Genomic DNA, 16404 nt, shown 5'->3' on the forward strand with positions numbered 1-16404 from the left:
ATTTATTGTCCTCGGCTAAATGATATAGTTTAAGTTCTTTCTTCGTTACAATTGTTCTATGTAAGAAACGAAAACAAAATTGGCGAAGTTTATTGTCCTTAGTGAGGCGATATATATCTTGAAAGCATCCAATCCAGTCACCAAGTTTCTCAGGAAATTTACTCTGCCACTTTTTTACACCACTGAGGGCCAATAGGGGTATGATTATTAAACAATTGGTAATAATTTTTGCAGCGTGCTTCAGCCAGATTAATTAGAGTTTGATTTGAAAGAATGGATGGGGAGGTCGAAGAAAGATCAGCTGCAGGTATAAAAGTTTGAGTTGCTCTGCTTTTCAACTCAGATGGAATGGCTGAAATTAGCTGAAAGTAATGCATATAATTTGTGGTGATGTTAAACTTGTTGCTGAACTCTTCATATGATAGAAACTTTCCCTTAGAATTTAGCACATCCTTTATCGTCACAATTCCGCGTTCAAACCACGATTTCCAAAATAGAGTTGCATTATCTATAATTATTGAATTGTTATTCCAAAGAATGAGTTCGCCATTTGGAAAGATGTTGGCTGTGTTTTTGAGATCTTGAAAATATTGAAGAAGTTCTCGATAAAAGAGTGGCAGATCTGTTTTCAAAAGTTTTACATTATAATTACACTTAAGGAGAAATAATAAACCACCATAATTTCGAAAACAGTAATTAGGGATTACCTTCCATTTATCGTCAGACTCGCCTAGTAATCTACCAATCCAAGCCAAGCGTAATGATTTAACGACCATGTAAAAATTAACAAAATTAATTCCTCCTTCTGCTACTGGTTGATACATAACCATTCTTTTTATTTTGTCTTTCCTGTTTTTCCATAGAAAGGCGAACAGATTCTCTTGAACTGTCTTAATAACCGATTCTGGAACGGTCAGCATAGATGCTGCATATACTAACTGTGATATACCTAAAGCTTTCACCAGTAAAGACTTGCCATATATTGTGAGGTCTCTTGAAAGCCATAAAGCCGTAAGTTCCTGATGTTAACTCTATTTTCCGGCCGCCATATTGTTGTACATTCAGAGGAACACCAATGGCGGCTCCATACTAGGCTCTGTAAATTTGCTCGGAACATTTCGACGAATCTCTCAACTTTGGGACAACGCACACACCTTAAACTTGGAGTACTGTCCTCTTTATTCATCTTCTACAATATCACAATTTCTTGACTTCGTTCACTAAATGGTTTTTTATTTTATTTTTTATTGCGTGACAATGAAAAACGCTGTATATAATTGCCGCGAGATCGATTTCATTCTTCACAAGAATAGCGTGCGGGGTATATGGCTTGGTGAGTACCAATGAGTTAGCCTGTTCTATATTAGTCTTTAATGAGAATTAACGTATATTCTATTTTTTGTGGACAAAATAATTATATTGTATTTCGTTTTCGTTAGTTTCATCGCAATATGGGTAGTGTGCGTTAAAATCCAAGATTGGATTCTTAAATCCGAAAGAATCCGAAAACGGATGTTGTATTTCTTTACAAAACAGATCAATCCAAGATCTCTCGGATCATGGTAAGTCAAAGGAACCGAAGAATCGATTGGATTTTTCGGTTCCTTTGACGCACCATGATCCGAGAGATCTTGGATTGATCTGTTTAGTAAATAAACGCAAAATCCGTTTTCGGATTCTTTCGGATTTAAGAATCCAATCTTGGACTTTCTTAAAGAAAGGCACCCTTAAGAGAAGAGAGAAGAGAGAGAAAAGAGCTAACAAGACTGAAGATGCCTGCATGTGTCGCTATCATGGTGACACACTCACCTAAAGGCTCGTATGCCACTTTTTTTGTTCTTATCACGTCTTGACGTCGATCATCTGTGATCAATTACTGAACAGAAGCACAGCAATAGGGAATCTATTTGTTTCATATAATAAGGTGACAAAAAATGTCGATAATGTCATCTTTGTGTCTCTCCTCCAATTAGCCATGTTCTAAACGAGCATGGCATTAGGTACGAATATTTAAAATGGATTTATTTGAAAAACTGAGCCTGCATGGTACCTTAAGAACAATTAAAAGTTAGTAAGTTTACTAAACGTCAGTGTTTTTGTTTAAAACACGAAGATGTAAAACAATTTTGAAGAGCTGTGATTGAAGGGAGGTATCCCTCCAAACCATAAAAGTCCCCAGCCTTCGGTTACCTACAAGTGACGTCAGTCAGGTCGTCCAGAGCGACAAAATCCGTTCCTAGAGACACAGATCATCAGTTACACAGTTTCAAGTCGGACAGAACCGTCACAGGAGGACAAACGTTCATGTGCCATGATTATGGACGATAAACAACCGGTCATCTGACGTTGAATTTAAACTCAGCTCGTGTACTACATAAACCATCATTTAAAAAAAAAAAGCAAATTCGACTTGCATGAACTTTCCCACCAGGCAGACTAACCCTCAGCTTGCAACAATAGGTTAATCAGTCGCTGTTCGAAACAGGAGCCCATGCTCCCCGCCGAAGGATGACGGAGGGCCTAAAATTGAGCTGAGCCTACTAAAGCACTGATGCATTAAAAACGTCAGTTGGCAGGCAGATGCAAAATTAGCATTTCAAAACAATAGTAAACTGTGATTGTTCAATTGCATTAATTGCGTTAATTGAGGCATGTATAGCGGTTCTATTGCATGACGAGAAAGCTGAGAAAGAACACTGAACATCCCGCTGGCGATGGAACTGGATAAAAATTCCTCGGTGTCGGAAAGAAGAACAAGTTTTGTAAGTACACAGTCCACTTAAATCTGCACGGTTTTGCTCACGTACTTCATATCTATCGTCTGTTGACGTGGCCAAGTGAGCGGACGTAAGAATAATACATGATAGATAACACAATCAGTGCACTGTCATTTGTTAAAGTGCTCCGTCGGGTCAGTGAAACCTTTCGTTATAGTTATAATGCTCGCCCTAAAGTTATAGTTAAATTAAATTAGCTCTGCGCTCTGCGTACCGAAAACACTGTTCAATTAAGAACCTTGAGCTTGAACGTGAACTTGCATTATTCCATTTAAATTGACGTTCTTCAGACTTTTGAAAACGGTTGGCAAGCGAAACTTGATATAAAACGTCATATGCTGGGAATGATTTGCATCTCAATAATTCTCAAAGAACTTAGGTGTATGGTCGCCTGTTAGTAAACTAGTGCACTCTAGTCGCTGTCGTTTTCTTCCCAGTACGGATTAAATTGGTTATTCAAGATCTCGACATTAATTTAGATTTGCGAATAACTGCTTGGACCTCCACTGACTTTATTCCAAAGAAGTTGTCCATGCTACTGCACTTGGATTAAAAAAGCTTTAGCTTTCGGTTAAGAATTAGTAAAAGCCGGTAAATTATATTACCGTATGCAAATTAATTTCTGGGAGTTAGTGTCAAATTTTCTCAGCTTGGGTGCAAACAGTTTTAACACATAATTTATCGATGGGCCTCAGGCCGGACAATAATAAATTTAGGCTTTCAATATTACAGAAATTAACACAATAGTCTGCATATCAGCCCATTCAACGTCTTGTAATGGAAACATAATAAATTTCAATTGACTAAATTATTTGTCGTACTATGATCACAGTCGAGACACCTTCCTTTAATTTTTCCGTTCATAATTGAAACGTTTTTGAAGACAAGTTATAGAAAACTGCCCGAAGCCTCAATCAATCTGACTGGTCGGCTGTCTTGTAACATTTTTTAATATTTCTACTGTCCAGGAAGTAAACATTGCCAGGTTTCACTCGATGTGCTAAATGGCATTTGGTGTGAACAGCATTGGTACAGAATTGGACCACCTCATCGATAATACCATACTCAGTGCTAATCAGCAGTGTTCAGGTTGCTCTGTTAATTTTAGATCCAAACTAATTGGCGATAAAGAAGAGAATTCTGACTGATTCCCCTAGTGGTAGCCTGCGTAGCAGTCTTTTCCGTTTCCTTTCAGGCAAGCGGGAGTCGCGCGAAGGCACGGGGACAGAGGTAACAAAAAAAAATTAGTGGCTGGGGGGAGGGGCAGGCTTTCCTTCCCTGTCCCTCCCCGTGCCACGAATTTTTTTTTTACCTCTGTCCCCGTGCCCTCGCGCGACTCCCGCTTGCCTGAAAGGAAACGGAAAAGACTCCTACGCAGGCTACCCTAGTGGTTCGAATTTAACAATACGGCTCGTTAAGATGGACTGCTCATGAATCAATAAATTAATTGCACAAAACAACCGTTTTTTGCCGTGTTTAAATCTTTTTATCTTCGTGTTTGGAGGACAATTTCAGTTAAATGTTCACAAAAGCGATGTGAGATTCTAAATAAATGCTTACCTTTCGCGCGCGCGTTTATCGAGAATATACATCGTGGAGGCAAATCAATTTAACATGTTAAAAAGGGCCATTGTGTTATTGAACTAGCTTGTTTTGGTCCGTATTGGAGAATATTGGTCTCGTTCTTTTTTTCCTTTGCAAGTGCGGTTCGGTCCATGAATCTGCGAAAAAAAAAATTGAGCAATATTTCTTCAATACGGACCTCACGCTAGTTCCATAATATACTGTCGAACCTCCACTAACAGCCACCTCCCTACAACGGCCACTTTTTTTTCGTCCTGGCGGACAGTCCACACATTCACTTTTATTTTAACCTCTCTACAACGCCCACCTCTTCACAACGACAACGGCCACTAAAGTTCGTCCCAAACTACCAAAATAACCTCTCCACAACGGCAAGTAAATCAAGGACTGACGAATGGTATACATGTATACAAAACCCCATTTTATATTGTAAAAGGTCACGAAACGTGATCCGCACTACGCAGCGTTTGCCTCTCTTTCTGCTTTATTGATATATTTTGATTGTGTTCGATATTTCTATGCTACTGGAAGTATTTTTTAAATATACAAATGCTGCAACCTCCTAAAAAAAGTGGCACATTACACCCCTCCCCATAACGGCCGCCACTCCCCAGTCCATAAAGGCCACTTTCATCTGAAGAAACATATTAACTGTTTCCATTTGTTTTCTTTTATTATGTTCTTTTATCATGTTATTTTATTTTACCGTATGCTTATCTTCAATTTACACTATCAATTACTTTTGCGTATTTCCGGTATTACGTAAATATCGGCTACATAAAAACACGCACCAATGTAAAATCTTCCATTGTACCTGAAGAAGGCTGGTTTGGCCAGCCGAAATATAGTACACCTTCAAAAAATCACACTACGTTGTGTCGGTTTTTGCTTTTGTATTCTTCAATGTTTTATAGTATACTGTTTTTGATCAAAGGTGAAACAGTAAATTCTCTCGGAGAGCTGACATTGGTTCTTGGGGCAATTTTGTATGGCATTGGTTTTTACTTTGGTTGGCAGCCACAAGGCTTCAGATTTTATGAGGTTAAAAACCCCTGTACTCTTGGAGTGAAGTCGAAAGCTGTAGTAACTATCGAAGCGAGTTTTTCTCTGCAATAGATGGTCGATTAATCGACGTACTGACATAGTTTAATTTATCTCCGTACAACCTCAATATTTTAAGAAACGTCAGAAGAAGGCGTAGGGGCAAGAAGTATTTCGACTGCAAGAGCTACAAAGTGTAGCAGCGAAAGTTGTTCTACATTACACAGCAGTATTGTAAAGGGAGAGGAAATCATAACCAGACACGACAAAATATTTAACAAGGTCAAGAATGTTTTAAAAGCATCTAAAAAAGTAGAAAACGAAACGTTTTCGACATGAGGGTAGAAAGGTCGTACGCCACCAGCATAATTTTATACTCGTTAAGTAATTCCTGATGGGAACAGTTTGAGCTGGGTTGTCATTGTTGGATCATTTGGCCCTCTAGGATTCTTTGCTTGTGAAAAGATTACGCCTTGTAGAGTATGCGCCAGCTGAACGAATGTGAAGCGGTGCCTATTAAGCCATTATTTTAATGGACATTGTGTCAAAAGAACTTAGCCAATCCAAACTACGATTTACCGGAAGTAAAAGAAGTGTTTTAAAAACCTTGACCAGTGTGCCAAGATTCAGAACACAAGTGTCACAACTGCCAGTCATGTCTTAGATTCTTTGCCCAACTAACTTCAGTGATGAAATACGGTAAAATGCTCTTCTGAATCGCCGTTAGCACTTCTTAGTCGACATATCATACTTTGGATTGGCTAAAATCTTTTGATTTTTATATTACTAGAATTTAAAACAAAAAAATTCGGACTGCAGGTGAGTTAGTGTTTTGACGACCTGGATCGGTTGCTGGTCATTTAGCCACAACAATTTTATTTTACACTCACTTTGTAGCTTATGGGCCGTTAAGAGCACGAATCGACAGGCTTGCTTTGTGAATTGGCCTTGTAGAACTGACTATTACATGTTAATAATGAAAATGGATTATAACCGATTCGGGGCATCTTTTAAAGATTTTAATTCTAACCCTTTGAATTCTTTAGCCGTTTCTTGTTTCCTCGTTGCTCCGTTACTCGTTACTTGCTACTGCGTTACTCTGTTTAGTTGGACGGAAAGCTCTGGATCAAACAAATGGGTGACAAATAGATTGCTCGGTGCACGTAGCATAAAACGGTTCCACGTGTAGGCACATGTACACATTCTGTGCCTTTTCTTTCGATTGAACTAACAGACCATTATGCTTTGCAGGCTCCGATTCCTGTTTTGATTACGTCGTTCAAAGAAACCAAGAGACTACAGCATGTAAATCCTTGCGTCATTATTGAGGCACAAACCTTTTAGTCATCTACAGTTTTAACACCTAAGTCGTGAAATGAAACTGACCAACAGAGCAATTGTTGATTATAATGTACCACCTATCCAGGAATGGGGAAAACCGCCCTGTTGAAAAACAGTAGATAGGGAGTAGAAACAGAAAACATTATTTATCGACAAGCTGTGATGAGGAACGTTTAAAATGACATAGAGGTATTTATACGTCACAGAATAAGGCTGCTTGTGTTATCATCATTTTAGCAATCAGTTTTTCGTCATTATTTTACATCGTTTTTACAGAATTCTCGTATACATTTTTCATACGGGAAACAGATTTAAATCTCGTAACCCATAGGTGGCCCCATAAAAGTAACGCAAGTCTTCACGATCTTCTAGGCGAAACTGTCCATGTTTTTAGTTCTGATATGTTTTGACAGTAGTTGGCTAAAAAGTGCTCAATTTTTGGAAATTTAAATTTTATTACACTCTATTTTATTTATTCATTTATTTATTTATTTATTTAGTTTTTTCTCTTTTTTTTCACAGCGTGATGTGCAACTATCGCCCGTGTCGGAAAAATTGCTGATAGCGAGACAGCCAAAAGAGGACGAGAACTCCAAAAAACAGCTCACGAAACGAGAAAAGCTTTTAGTTGGCTTTATAGCATTCCTGCTTTCCATGTTCATTCTCTTGGCAGTTGTCTTCGGCTTTCTTTATGTACAAGTCCATTCAAACTCACCAATAAAAGAGAAGTCAACAGAGGGGTTACATCAAGGCGTATACCCATGCGTGACGAAGGATTGTGTTATCACATCCACAGGTAACGCTGTCAGAACATAACTCTTTTAAGTCTGACATAGACTGCGAGCAAAAGAGAGACTGCTCGCAATTAGCCTCCTTCGCAGACGCTCTTTGGGCTCGTCACGCAATCTTTCTGCCACGAAGATTGCGTGACGAACCCAAAGAGTGTCTACTTTGGAGGTTAGCTCGCAGTCTAATAAGTCTGTTACAGATTGTTGAGTTATTCGATATACAAAAGTATAAAATGGGGGGCACGGCATGGGTCGCTGTCGGTCTGTTATCTACGCGCTCTGGCCAAGTAGAAGCAGAGGTAGCCTACCTAGTCTAAAGCTCGGGGTGAGTAATCGGAAACGTAAACGGAAAAACACAATATGATAATAACAATAATGATGATGATAATGATGATGATGATGATGATGATGATGATGATAATAATAATAAGCTTTATTTATCCATCTTTAAAAGAAACATATATAATGGATTTACATAATTTAAAGGGGAAAACATATCGAGCATAGAGCGAATTATGAACGGGGCTCTCCCCTGCTGCTCATTTCACGGTAGACGTCGCGATGGCACCCAGAAACGTCAATTTCCTTTCTTGCGTAGGTACGCATCCCCATGAAGCTGTAACTTGCCGTTGCTAGGAGAACGCTAGGAGACCGACTTGACGTCGTTTTTATATATTTTTAAAAAGGTAAAAACCTTAAGCACATTTTGAAGGAATGAACTTCATTTCAACAGAGGTTTTGCGATCAAGTAAACCTCTCTTGCCACGAATAGGATAAGGAGCCTGGGGAGACTCCCATATAAAAATGACGGGAGTGCTCGTCGTACCTTTCAGGGCTTGAAAACGCGGTTTGGTACCTGTTAGGGTGTTCAGCCTCAAAAGGTCCACAGCGGGAGCTTTTGCGGTGCCTTTTAGGGTATTGAGCCGAAAAAATATGACAGGAGATAATTTGTTGCGTAAGATTGGTACCTTTTAGGGGAGAAAAAAAATTCAATCCACGCCCACAAAACAAGATCCTAATACTTCTTAGGGTTTTTTCAAACTTTCCGTCGAGTACTCCCGTCTTTTTTACATGGGAGTCCATGGAGTTTACAAACTTTGCTTTCATCTCCTTTTAAAAGCTTTGAGTGCATTATATACTGCAGACAGTCTCCTTTTTTGCACTAAGATCCGCGAGGGAAGAACGCAAACCAGGAGGCGAGTTCGCAAGTAACTTAAACATCCATGTACATACAGACACACCAGTCAAATATGACGATTTATAAGGGAAAAACCGTTATATTCTTAACCCTAAAAAACATGAAAGAGTATGAAAAAAGATAAGCCTACCTTGCTTCAGGTGTATGTTTCCTTTGTTCTTTAGAGGTTTCTAGATCGATTTAAGGCAATTTAGGTGGTTTTTAGCTTCACTGCTATGTCCTAGACAAAGCAGTGAAGCTTAAAATCAGTAAAAACCATCTACCACCTGTTTCTTCTTCCGACCCTAGCGATTCTCGCAGCTCGCGGTTTCGTCGCTGGACTCTGCTTGTTCGTTTGCGCTTTCCCCTCGCGGATCTCAGTCATCTTAGGGCAAAAGAGAGAAACTGCTCGTAGTCACAGCCGGTAATACGATTAAGGCCTTTTCACTCAGCTCCGATTTGCGAGAAGTATAAATGATCAACCAACCAAAAATTGTCCTTTATTTTCCCTTGTGTACTCCTTGCCGGTCACTCGTCACTCAGCTTCACTCGTATACTCCATAGGAAGCTCCCTCTCATAACCACGACTTTCCGAGCTCGCCCAAGAAAATTCCACTCGCTAACAATGGTAACAGGTTCAGTTAAAGTTTTACGTCATTTGTCTTGTCTCTCTAGTACCTGCTATGCGCAAATGAGAGGCATGTTTTCTGGGTTTTTAAAGTTTTTTTGTATTTAAGGCGGTACGATGGACGCAGTGCAATGTCCACCGACCATAGAGGCGTAGATGAAAAAGTACCGCCAAAGAGGGGGAGCACCCTCATACGAGGCCGGCTCGCCAACTTCGCCGGGGAGTCGAACCCCCGCCCCACCATAAAAGGCAAAAGACAATAGACACAGTTTAAAAACATTAGCACATGCAGTAAAAGCGAGAAAAGAAAGACTGATTTAAAAAAAAAAAAAAAAAAAACTAGCTCAGTACATCCAACAAAGGCGACCAGGACTAGGGAAAGAGACCAAAGACTTCAATACGTGTAATAAAAACGAAGAAACCAAAAAGTTCTAGATAAAACCAGGCGCTCAAAAACTCAGTTTAAAGGAACCGTCAGAGACACGGCCAACGACGCCATTAGCACCCCATTGACGATGGAAGAGGCGACGACGCCGCTGAGAGAGGAAACGCTTGAAGTACAGAGGCAAATAGAAATTTGCCCTTGACTTGAGACAGGCCAGGAGCCTGAGAGCACTGGGTGGTACTGAGCGGAAGCGATAGTCGTTGCGCTGGCACCAGACTAAAAACTTACAAAGATTCAGTAAGTAGGAGAAGACCCGAGGAACACAAAGAAGCTCGTCGCTGCTAAAACCAAAGAGCATGTGTCGCACAGTTATGGAGGGAGCCAAGGGGGAGGCCCGAAAGAGCAGAGATTGAGCAAAGCCAATGCCACTCTGGATGAGGGGACACGAAAAGAAGAGATGTTCAGAGGACTCCATGTGATAACCGCAAAAAAAATTGGTGGGCAGGTTATAACCAAAGGAGGATAGCCGTTCAGCGGTGTACAAGACCCCATGAGCTACTTTCCAATTCAGATCAATGACTTGCCTGTCCAAGGGCAAGAAAAACAGAGATTTCCAGGTTGAAGGCCAGTCGAGGTCAACAAAGGAAGGTCTGAATTTGGTAACACAATGAGGCCGACAAGGGTGATTAAGGAGACACAACTGGTAGCACGATTTGCAAGAAAAGGAGGATGCCGGGAGGTCTACATTTTCGACCAAAGAGCGTACAACCAAGCCATTTGGAGAGGCTGAGCCATTCAGAGTTTTCCACGCATTCAGCATGGCAGCATAAAAGGGAGGAAGCCCGGCAGGAGAGAAAGCCGAAGGCGCCGAGAAGACACTCATGGGGTCTATACCAAAACGGTCAAAGAACCAGAAGGTCATTAGAGAGACCCAGCTGTTCGGGGAGCACAGATAACGGCGGATCCATTGCACCAAGAGAGCATTAACTTTAAGAGCAATAGAGACCATGTTAAAGCCACCCTTGGAGCGGTCATGGATTACTACATTGCGAGCCACAAGGTCACGCTTCCCACTCCAGAAAAATTTGAAGATAATAGAGTTGAGCTCAGCAAGGACCCAGGGCGGCATATGCACCAATGAGGCGACATACCAGATCCTTGACAGAGCGAGAGCATTAATAACAAGGGCTTTGCCGCTATATGAGAGGGACCGTGAACGCCATGAAGAAAGGCAGTTCTCAACGGCCTCAATTCTAGGGCGCCAGTTAGCAGTGTCAACGTTACCATTCCCAATGAAAACACCCAGGACTATTAGCTTGGAGGACGACCATTCGATTGGCACCGGTGCATCCACACGATCACGCCAAGCGCCAAGCCAAAGGCCTTTGCACTTCTCCATATTTAATTTGGCTCCGATGCCGGCCTCAAAGAGGGCATACGTGTCAAATACAGCCACCGTAGCAGCATCTGATGATGAAATGACAGATGTGTCATTGGCATATAAAGATAAAACCGGCAAAGACACAGAAGCACGAGGCAACACAAGGCCCTCGATGGCCGGGTGGGCCCGGATATTAACCGCCAGGACTTCCATAGTCAGAACATAGAGGAGAGGAGACAGGGGGCAACCCTGTCTAACTCCCCGAGAAGGTTTAAAGTAACGAGAGGTGTAACCGTTGATGAGGATGGAGCTCCGAATGTCAGAGTAAAGCAAAACCACCCACTTGATGAAAGATGGGCCAAAACCCATTCGAGAGAAGGTAGACTGGAGGAAGGGCCAATCGACGCGGTCGAAAGCCTTCTCTTGGTCTAAAGACAAGATAGCAAGCGGGAGATCCGCATCGTTGGCATAGTGAACCATATCCCGGAGGAGGGCCACGTTCTCACCAATGAAGCGATGGGGGACTCCGCAGGTTTGATCACGGGTCACGACATGATGAATAACTCTTAGAAGTCTTCCAGCGAGAGCTCTGGCACAGATTTTATAGTCCACATTTAAGAGACTAATAGGGCGCCAATTCTTATGCAATAGTCGATCACCCTTCTTGAAAATGAGGGAGATAAGCGCGCCCCGTTGAGAAAAGGGAAGAAGACCAGAGTCAAAGGAGGCATTTAGAACCTCGACAAGGTCAGGACCCAAAATATCCCAGAAAGCCAGGTAAAATTCGGCCGGGAGATCATCCGAGCCTGGAGATTTTCCTCTAGCCATACCTAAGAGTGCCTTATGCGTCTCCTCCACAGTAAGATGGCCCTCACAAAGGGGGACCTGCGAAGGAGGGACGAAAGAAGACAGATTATCTAGGAGCTGATTCTGGACATCGGTGTTGGTAGGGCAGGCACAAAATAAATCAGAATAAAAAGAGATCCATGAATCGCAGATGCCAGGAACATCAGCCACGATAGAACCGTCAGGATTCTGCATGGCAGAAAATCATTCCTCAACGCCATTTCTCTTCTCTAACCGAAAAAAGTAGCTGGTGGAGGCTTCGCCCTCCTCGGCCCAACGGGTGCGAGATCTGATGCGGGCACCCTCAGCCGCTGCATGGTCAAGAGACGCGATTGTTGACAGCGTGGACTCATAAACATTAAGAAGGGACACACGTCCATTGTCAATTTGAGCTTTTAAATGTTGAGCCAGAGATTGCAATAAAATACAAGTTGAGATGATTTTTACCCGTATCCCACCAAGATTGTAGAGAATCAAAGGAGTGTTTCATATTTTTCTACCCAGCCCAGAAATCCGAGACTGAAGATCTGAAACCAACATCCTTAAGGATTGAGGTGTTGAGCTTCCAGCGGCCAGGGCCGCGAGGAGTCGGTTCCGGAATAGGAACAGAGAGAAGAACAGCACAATGGTCGGAATAAGGGCAAGCCAGCATGTCACAAGACCGCACGAGATGTATCCATGAATAGGGACAACAGACAAGGTCAAACCTGGATGACAGTGTGCCATCTGGCCTAAGCCAAGAGAAAGCAAAGGTAGCAGGATGAAGAGATCTCCAAATGTCAACCACACCACAATCACGAAAGAGGGAAAGAAGGGAAGCACTGCTTTCCCTGGAATAATCCAAAGCGTTGGAACCCCTCCTATCCATGGACCGGTCAAAAACGGCATTGAAATCCCCGCAAACAAGGGTGGCAACCGACGGATCAATTTTGGGGGAGACAAAACTGAAAAAGGTGTCCCTATCCGGATTCCGGTTAGGGGCATAAACACAGACCTACACGAAAAATCACATCACGATCTTGAAATTCAGCCAAAACAAAACGACCATCCGAGTCAGTGCAAGAATTAAGCAACGAATATCTAGGCCGGAAGAGAATAACAGAACCACAGGAGTGCGAGGAGCCGGGGGAAACAACAGACAAGAAACCGTAAGAAGAAAACCAGGAATTGCTCTCAGCAATTGAAGTGACATGGGTTTCCTGCAGGTAAGCGAGGTCCAAAGACAAATGGCTAAGCCAATGAAGCAGAGCCATCCTCTTATTCGCGTCCCGCAACCCATTGGTATTAAGAGTTAAAAAAGACGCCATGACAAGTCGGTAAATGAAGAAAAACATCAACTACGAACAATAAACAGAGTCTCAAGAAGGGAGATCAGCCCTAAGTGGGACGATCTCGCAAAACCATCGGCAGACCACGGTGCCGCCCACCACCATGGGGGGAGGCAGAGACAGTCCTGTACTTCTTTTTGGACGAGGGCTCTCTGGACCTGCTGCGTTTAAGCGATGCCAAAGATGGATCCATTGAGTCGACATCAGCCTTAGAACGCAGATCCGAAGATTCTAGGACTTCAACGACATCGGAGACTACGACGTCGCCAATAACACTACCATTTTGTTTAACATTTTGGACACTGCTAAGAATACTTTGGCTCTGAGAGAACTCAGAGATAGCTTGAGAGGAGGAGAGGGAGGGCACATCCTCAGTAAATTCTTCAATGTCAGAGCCGTCTGACGCATGCAAAAAAACTTCGTCCGGATCAGCTTGTTGAGAGGGAGGAACAGCCTCTTCCTGAGGAGCCAGCGAGTGGCTAGAGCAAGGCTGAGTAACAGGGGCCGGCTGATGAGAACCAACCAAAGAGTCAATAGACCCCTCGGAAGGGGCGACCCGAGGAGAAGCTAAACGACTGGAAGAGCCAGCAACTTCGTGAGAATCCGATTGGGCCCCACTGCTGGCGGGAGCACCAGAAGAAAATTGGGCAGCTGAAGGGCCCTCACCATTAGCAGGAGCACTTGGAGAATTTTGATCTCCCGGATGGGAGACCGAGCTTAACAAAAGGAAAAAACACGCAACGGCCAGAAAACTGGCACAATTGAGTGTAAAAGAAAAAGCTCTCGGCCGAAAACGGAGTTGAGCAAAGAAGAAAAAACGGAGGAAAGAAGCAAAGACGCCGCTTACCCTAGGTTAGGTCAGAAGACCAGCATAACGTCCCTAGGAGGGTCACGGCAAAGATGCGAGAAGTAAAAACTTACCAATCCTCCTGTCTTGTAGGACTATCAGTACTTGATTCTGCTTGTGATGGCAGCGGATCAAACAGCGAATCCAAGTCGATTGCCAGTCATAATGGTATCTATAACAAAATCTCGATCGTGATTGGCTCCTCGCGCGCCCATTTGTCACGCAATCGTCGCGCGATCACGTGGGTGTCCAATTACAGCCGTCCAATTTGAACTTTTTGTAATTGGATACCTGTAATTGGATACCCACGTGATTCGCACGTCAATTACGCGCGCTTTTATGGCTTCCTTCGCAATGTTTTGTTCAGTTTTCAAAACTTAGGAAAAGTGCTACAGATGTTTTCGCTCAAAAGAAGTTCTCATAAGACATTTTTAATTCCGAAATTTGTTATAGATATGATTATTAGTAATTGGACCTCATGTCGTACAATTTAGGGAGTAATCGTACTCGTAGTTTCAAATCGGCCTCGCGCTTTGCGCTCGACCGATTTTGAAATTACTCGCGCGATTACTCCGTGAATTGTACTCCACTCGGTCCAATTACTATTACTTGGTTCAAGTAACCATCCATTACATATCCGCCTGTATAAACATTCTTCTTGATAAGTGTACTTTCCGTGTCAACAGGCAAACGTTCACAATCGTTCCTCGTGTTTATCGTTTTTTTTGTTTTTTTTTGTTTTCATTTTGCAGAATTGCTCAACGTTTTAGATCCAAGCATTGATCCCTGTGAAAACTTTTATGAGTACGCCTGTGGGGGATGGAAAAAGAAAAACCCGTTACCCAATCAGAAGAAGGAGTGGAATCAGTTTACCAAAATGGAAGAAGAAAGTAATCAATTTATACGCAAGATTCTGAAATCAAAAGAAACGCAAGCTGAGTATTCAAAAGTGAGTTCAACAGCTAGTATATAATGTGCCGAATTGTTTTCGCACTTTCATTGGTTCTGACCTACGATCAATTGAAGGACAGACGTCATTAACATGTTTTGGTTTCTTTATCGCGTTCACGAAGTGTAACGCAATCCTAATCCAGTCTGTATCGAGATTTTTTGGGACGACCGAGTTAACCGTTTTGGCCTCCCCGCAGCCGGGCCAGATTACGTCATGCGTGCACGTGCACAGTCACGAGTACAGATTCGAGGCAAGTGTTCAATCTTTGGTGCTGTGATTCTCGGCAATAAGTAAGTTAACCCTCGTCATCAAGAGTGAGCATTTGGAGCTCCACGAATTGTGGTCAGAAAACAGATTTTTCAGGTTGTGTAGCTTGGCAAATGGCCAGGATATGTGGTTAGAAAATAAAAATTTCCGAGTCGTAGCTCGGAGTAGCTCGGACTAGCCCGGCAAGTGACCATGATTTGTTGTCAGAAAACAAACTTTCCTTGTCGTGTAGCTCGCCGGAAGGCCGTGATTTGTGTTTAGAACTAAGTTAACCTTTTTCATTTCTGTAAACAAGATGTAAATTCGAGCAAATGAAATAATACAAACACAAGGGTAAGTTGACAAGATAAGTATTGGTGACGCGCTGTCTGTCAGGGTCGGCTGGTCAGAAATTTATTTTCTCGAGAAATATTTATCACAAGTGTTGGCGATCTGAAACTGAAGTTTGAGTTTCGCAAATAGTTAAATAAAAGGTCTTTTTGGAAAATATTTTTCCCAGTACAAGTTAAAACTTTATTAAAGACATTTTTACGAGTCGCTGATGCGGGATATAATTTATACATCGCTAGTTCAACTTCACGTGCAAATCGTTATCTGTCATTCGATCAAACTTTGATGATCAAATCACAGGGAGCAGAGGAGTCCTATTTGACCGTATTTCCAGTTACATGCTCCGTACAACTGTAGCGCGAATCAATCTGTTGTTGATTCAAATCACTAAACGTGTTTCAACTATGTAGATGCATCGTGTCATGCGTCTGTTGAAACCTATACGTATAGTGATTTGAATCAACAACAGATCAATTCGCGCTACAATTGTACGATGAATGTAACTGGAAATACGGTCAAATATGACTCCTCTGCTCCCTGTGTCCAAATATGCAAAGTGCATTAGTTGTATAGAACAAATACATTCCATGCTGTCTTGCGTCTGTTCAGTAATTGATCACAAAAGGAGTGAAAATGTAGAACTGGTAAGAACATCAACGCCACACTCGACTATCGCCTCGTGTGGTTTCGTGTGCCATTTTTCTGTTCTTATTACATTTTGACGTCGTATGT

The 16404-nt window shown here is 42.2% G+C and overlaps 1 protein-coding gene across 5 annotated transcripts in view; it reads left to right on the forward strand.

Annotated features, from left to right (window-relative positions):
- The first annotated feature begins 2009 nt into the window (after positions 1-2009).
- LOC145482671 (endothelin-converting enzyme 1-like) overlaps positions 2010-16404 on the forward strand; it is a 434574-nt gene continuing 420179 nt past the window's right edge. For 3 of the 5 annotated variants that reach the window (XM_081461302.1, XM_081461304.1, XM_081461306.1), the window contains exons 1-3: positions 2010-2762; positions 7266-7539; positions 14876-15072. In XM_081461302.1, the coding sequence (XP_081317428.1) occupies positions 2715-2762; positions 7266-7539; positions 14876-15072 (519 nt within the window). In that variant the 5' untranslated portion in view covers positions 2010-2714. Of the gene's footprint in view, positions 2763-6352; positions 6933-7265; positions 7540-14875; positions 15073-16404 lie in introns of those variants that run through there. The other 2 variants (XR_014048794.1, XM_081461305.1) reach the window with 2 other exon arrangements.

Source organism: Orbicella franksi, chromosome 3, assembly GCF_964199315.1.
Source record: "Orbicella franksi chromosome 3, jaOrbFran1.1, whole genome shotgun sequence".
NCBI classification, from domain to species: Eukaryota; Metazoa; Cnidaria; class Anthozoa; order Scleractinia; family Merulinidae; genus Orbicella; species Orbicella franksi.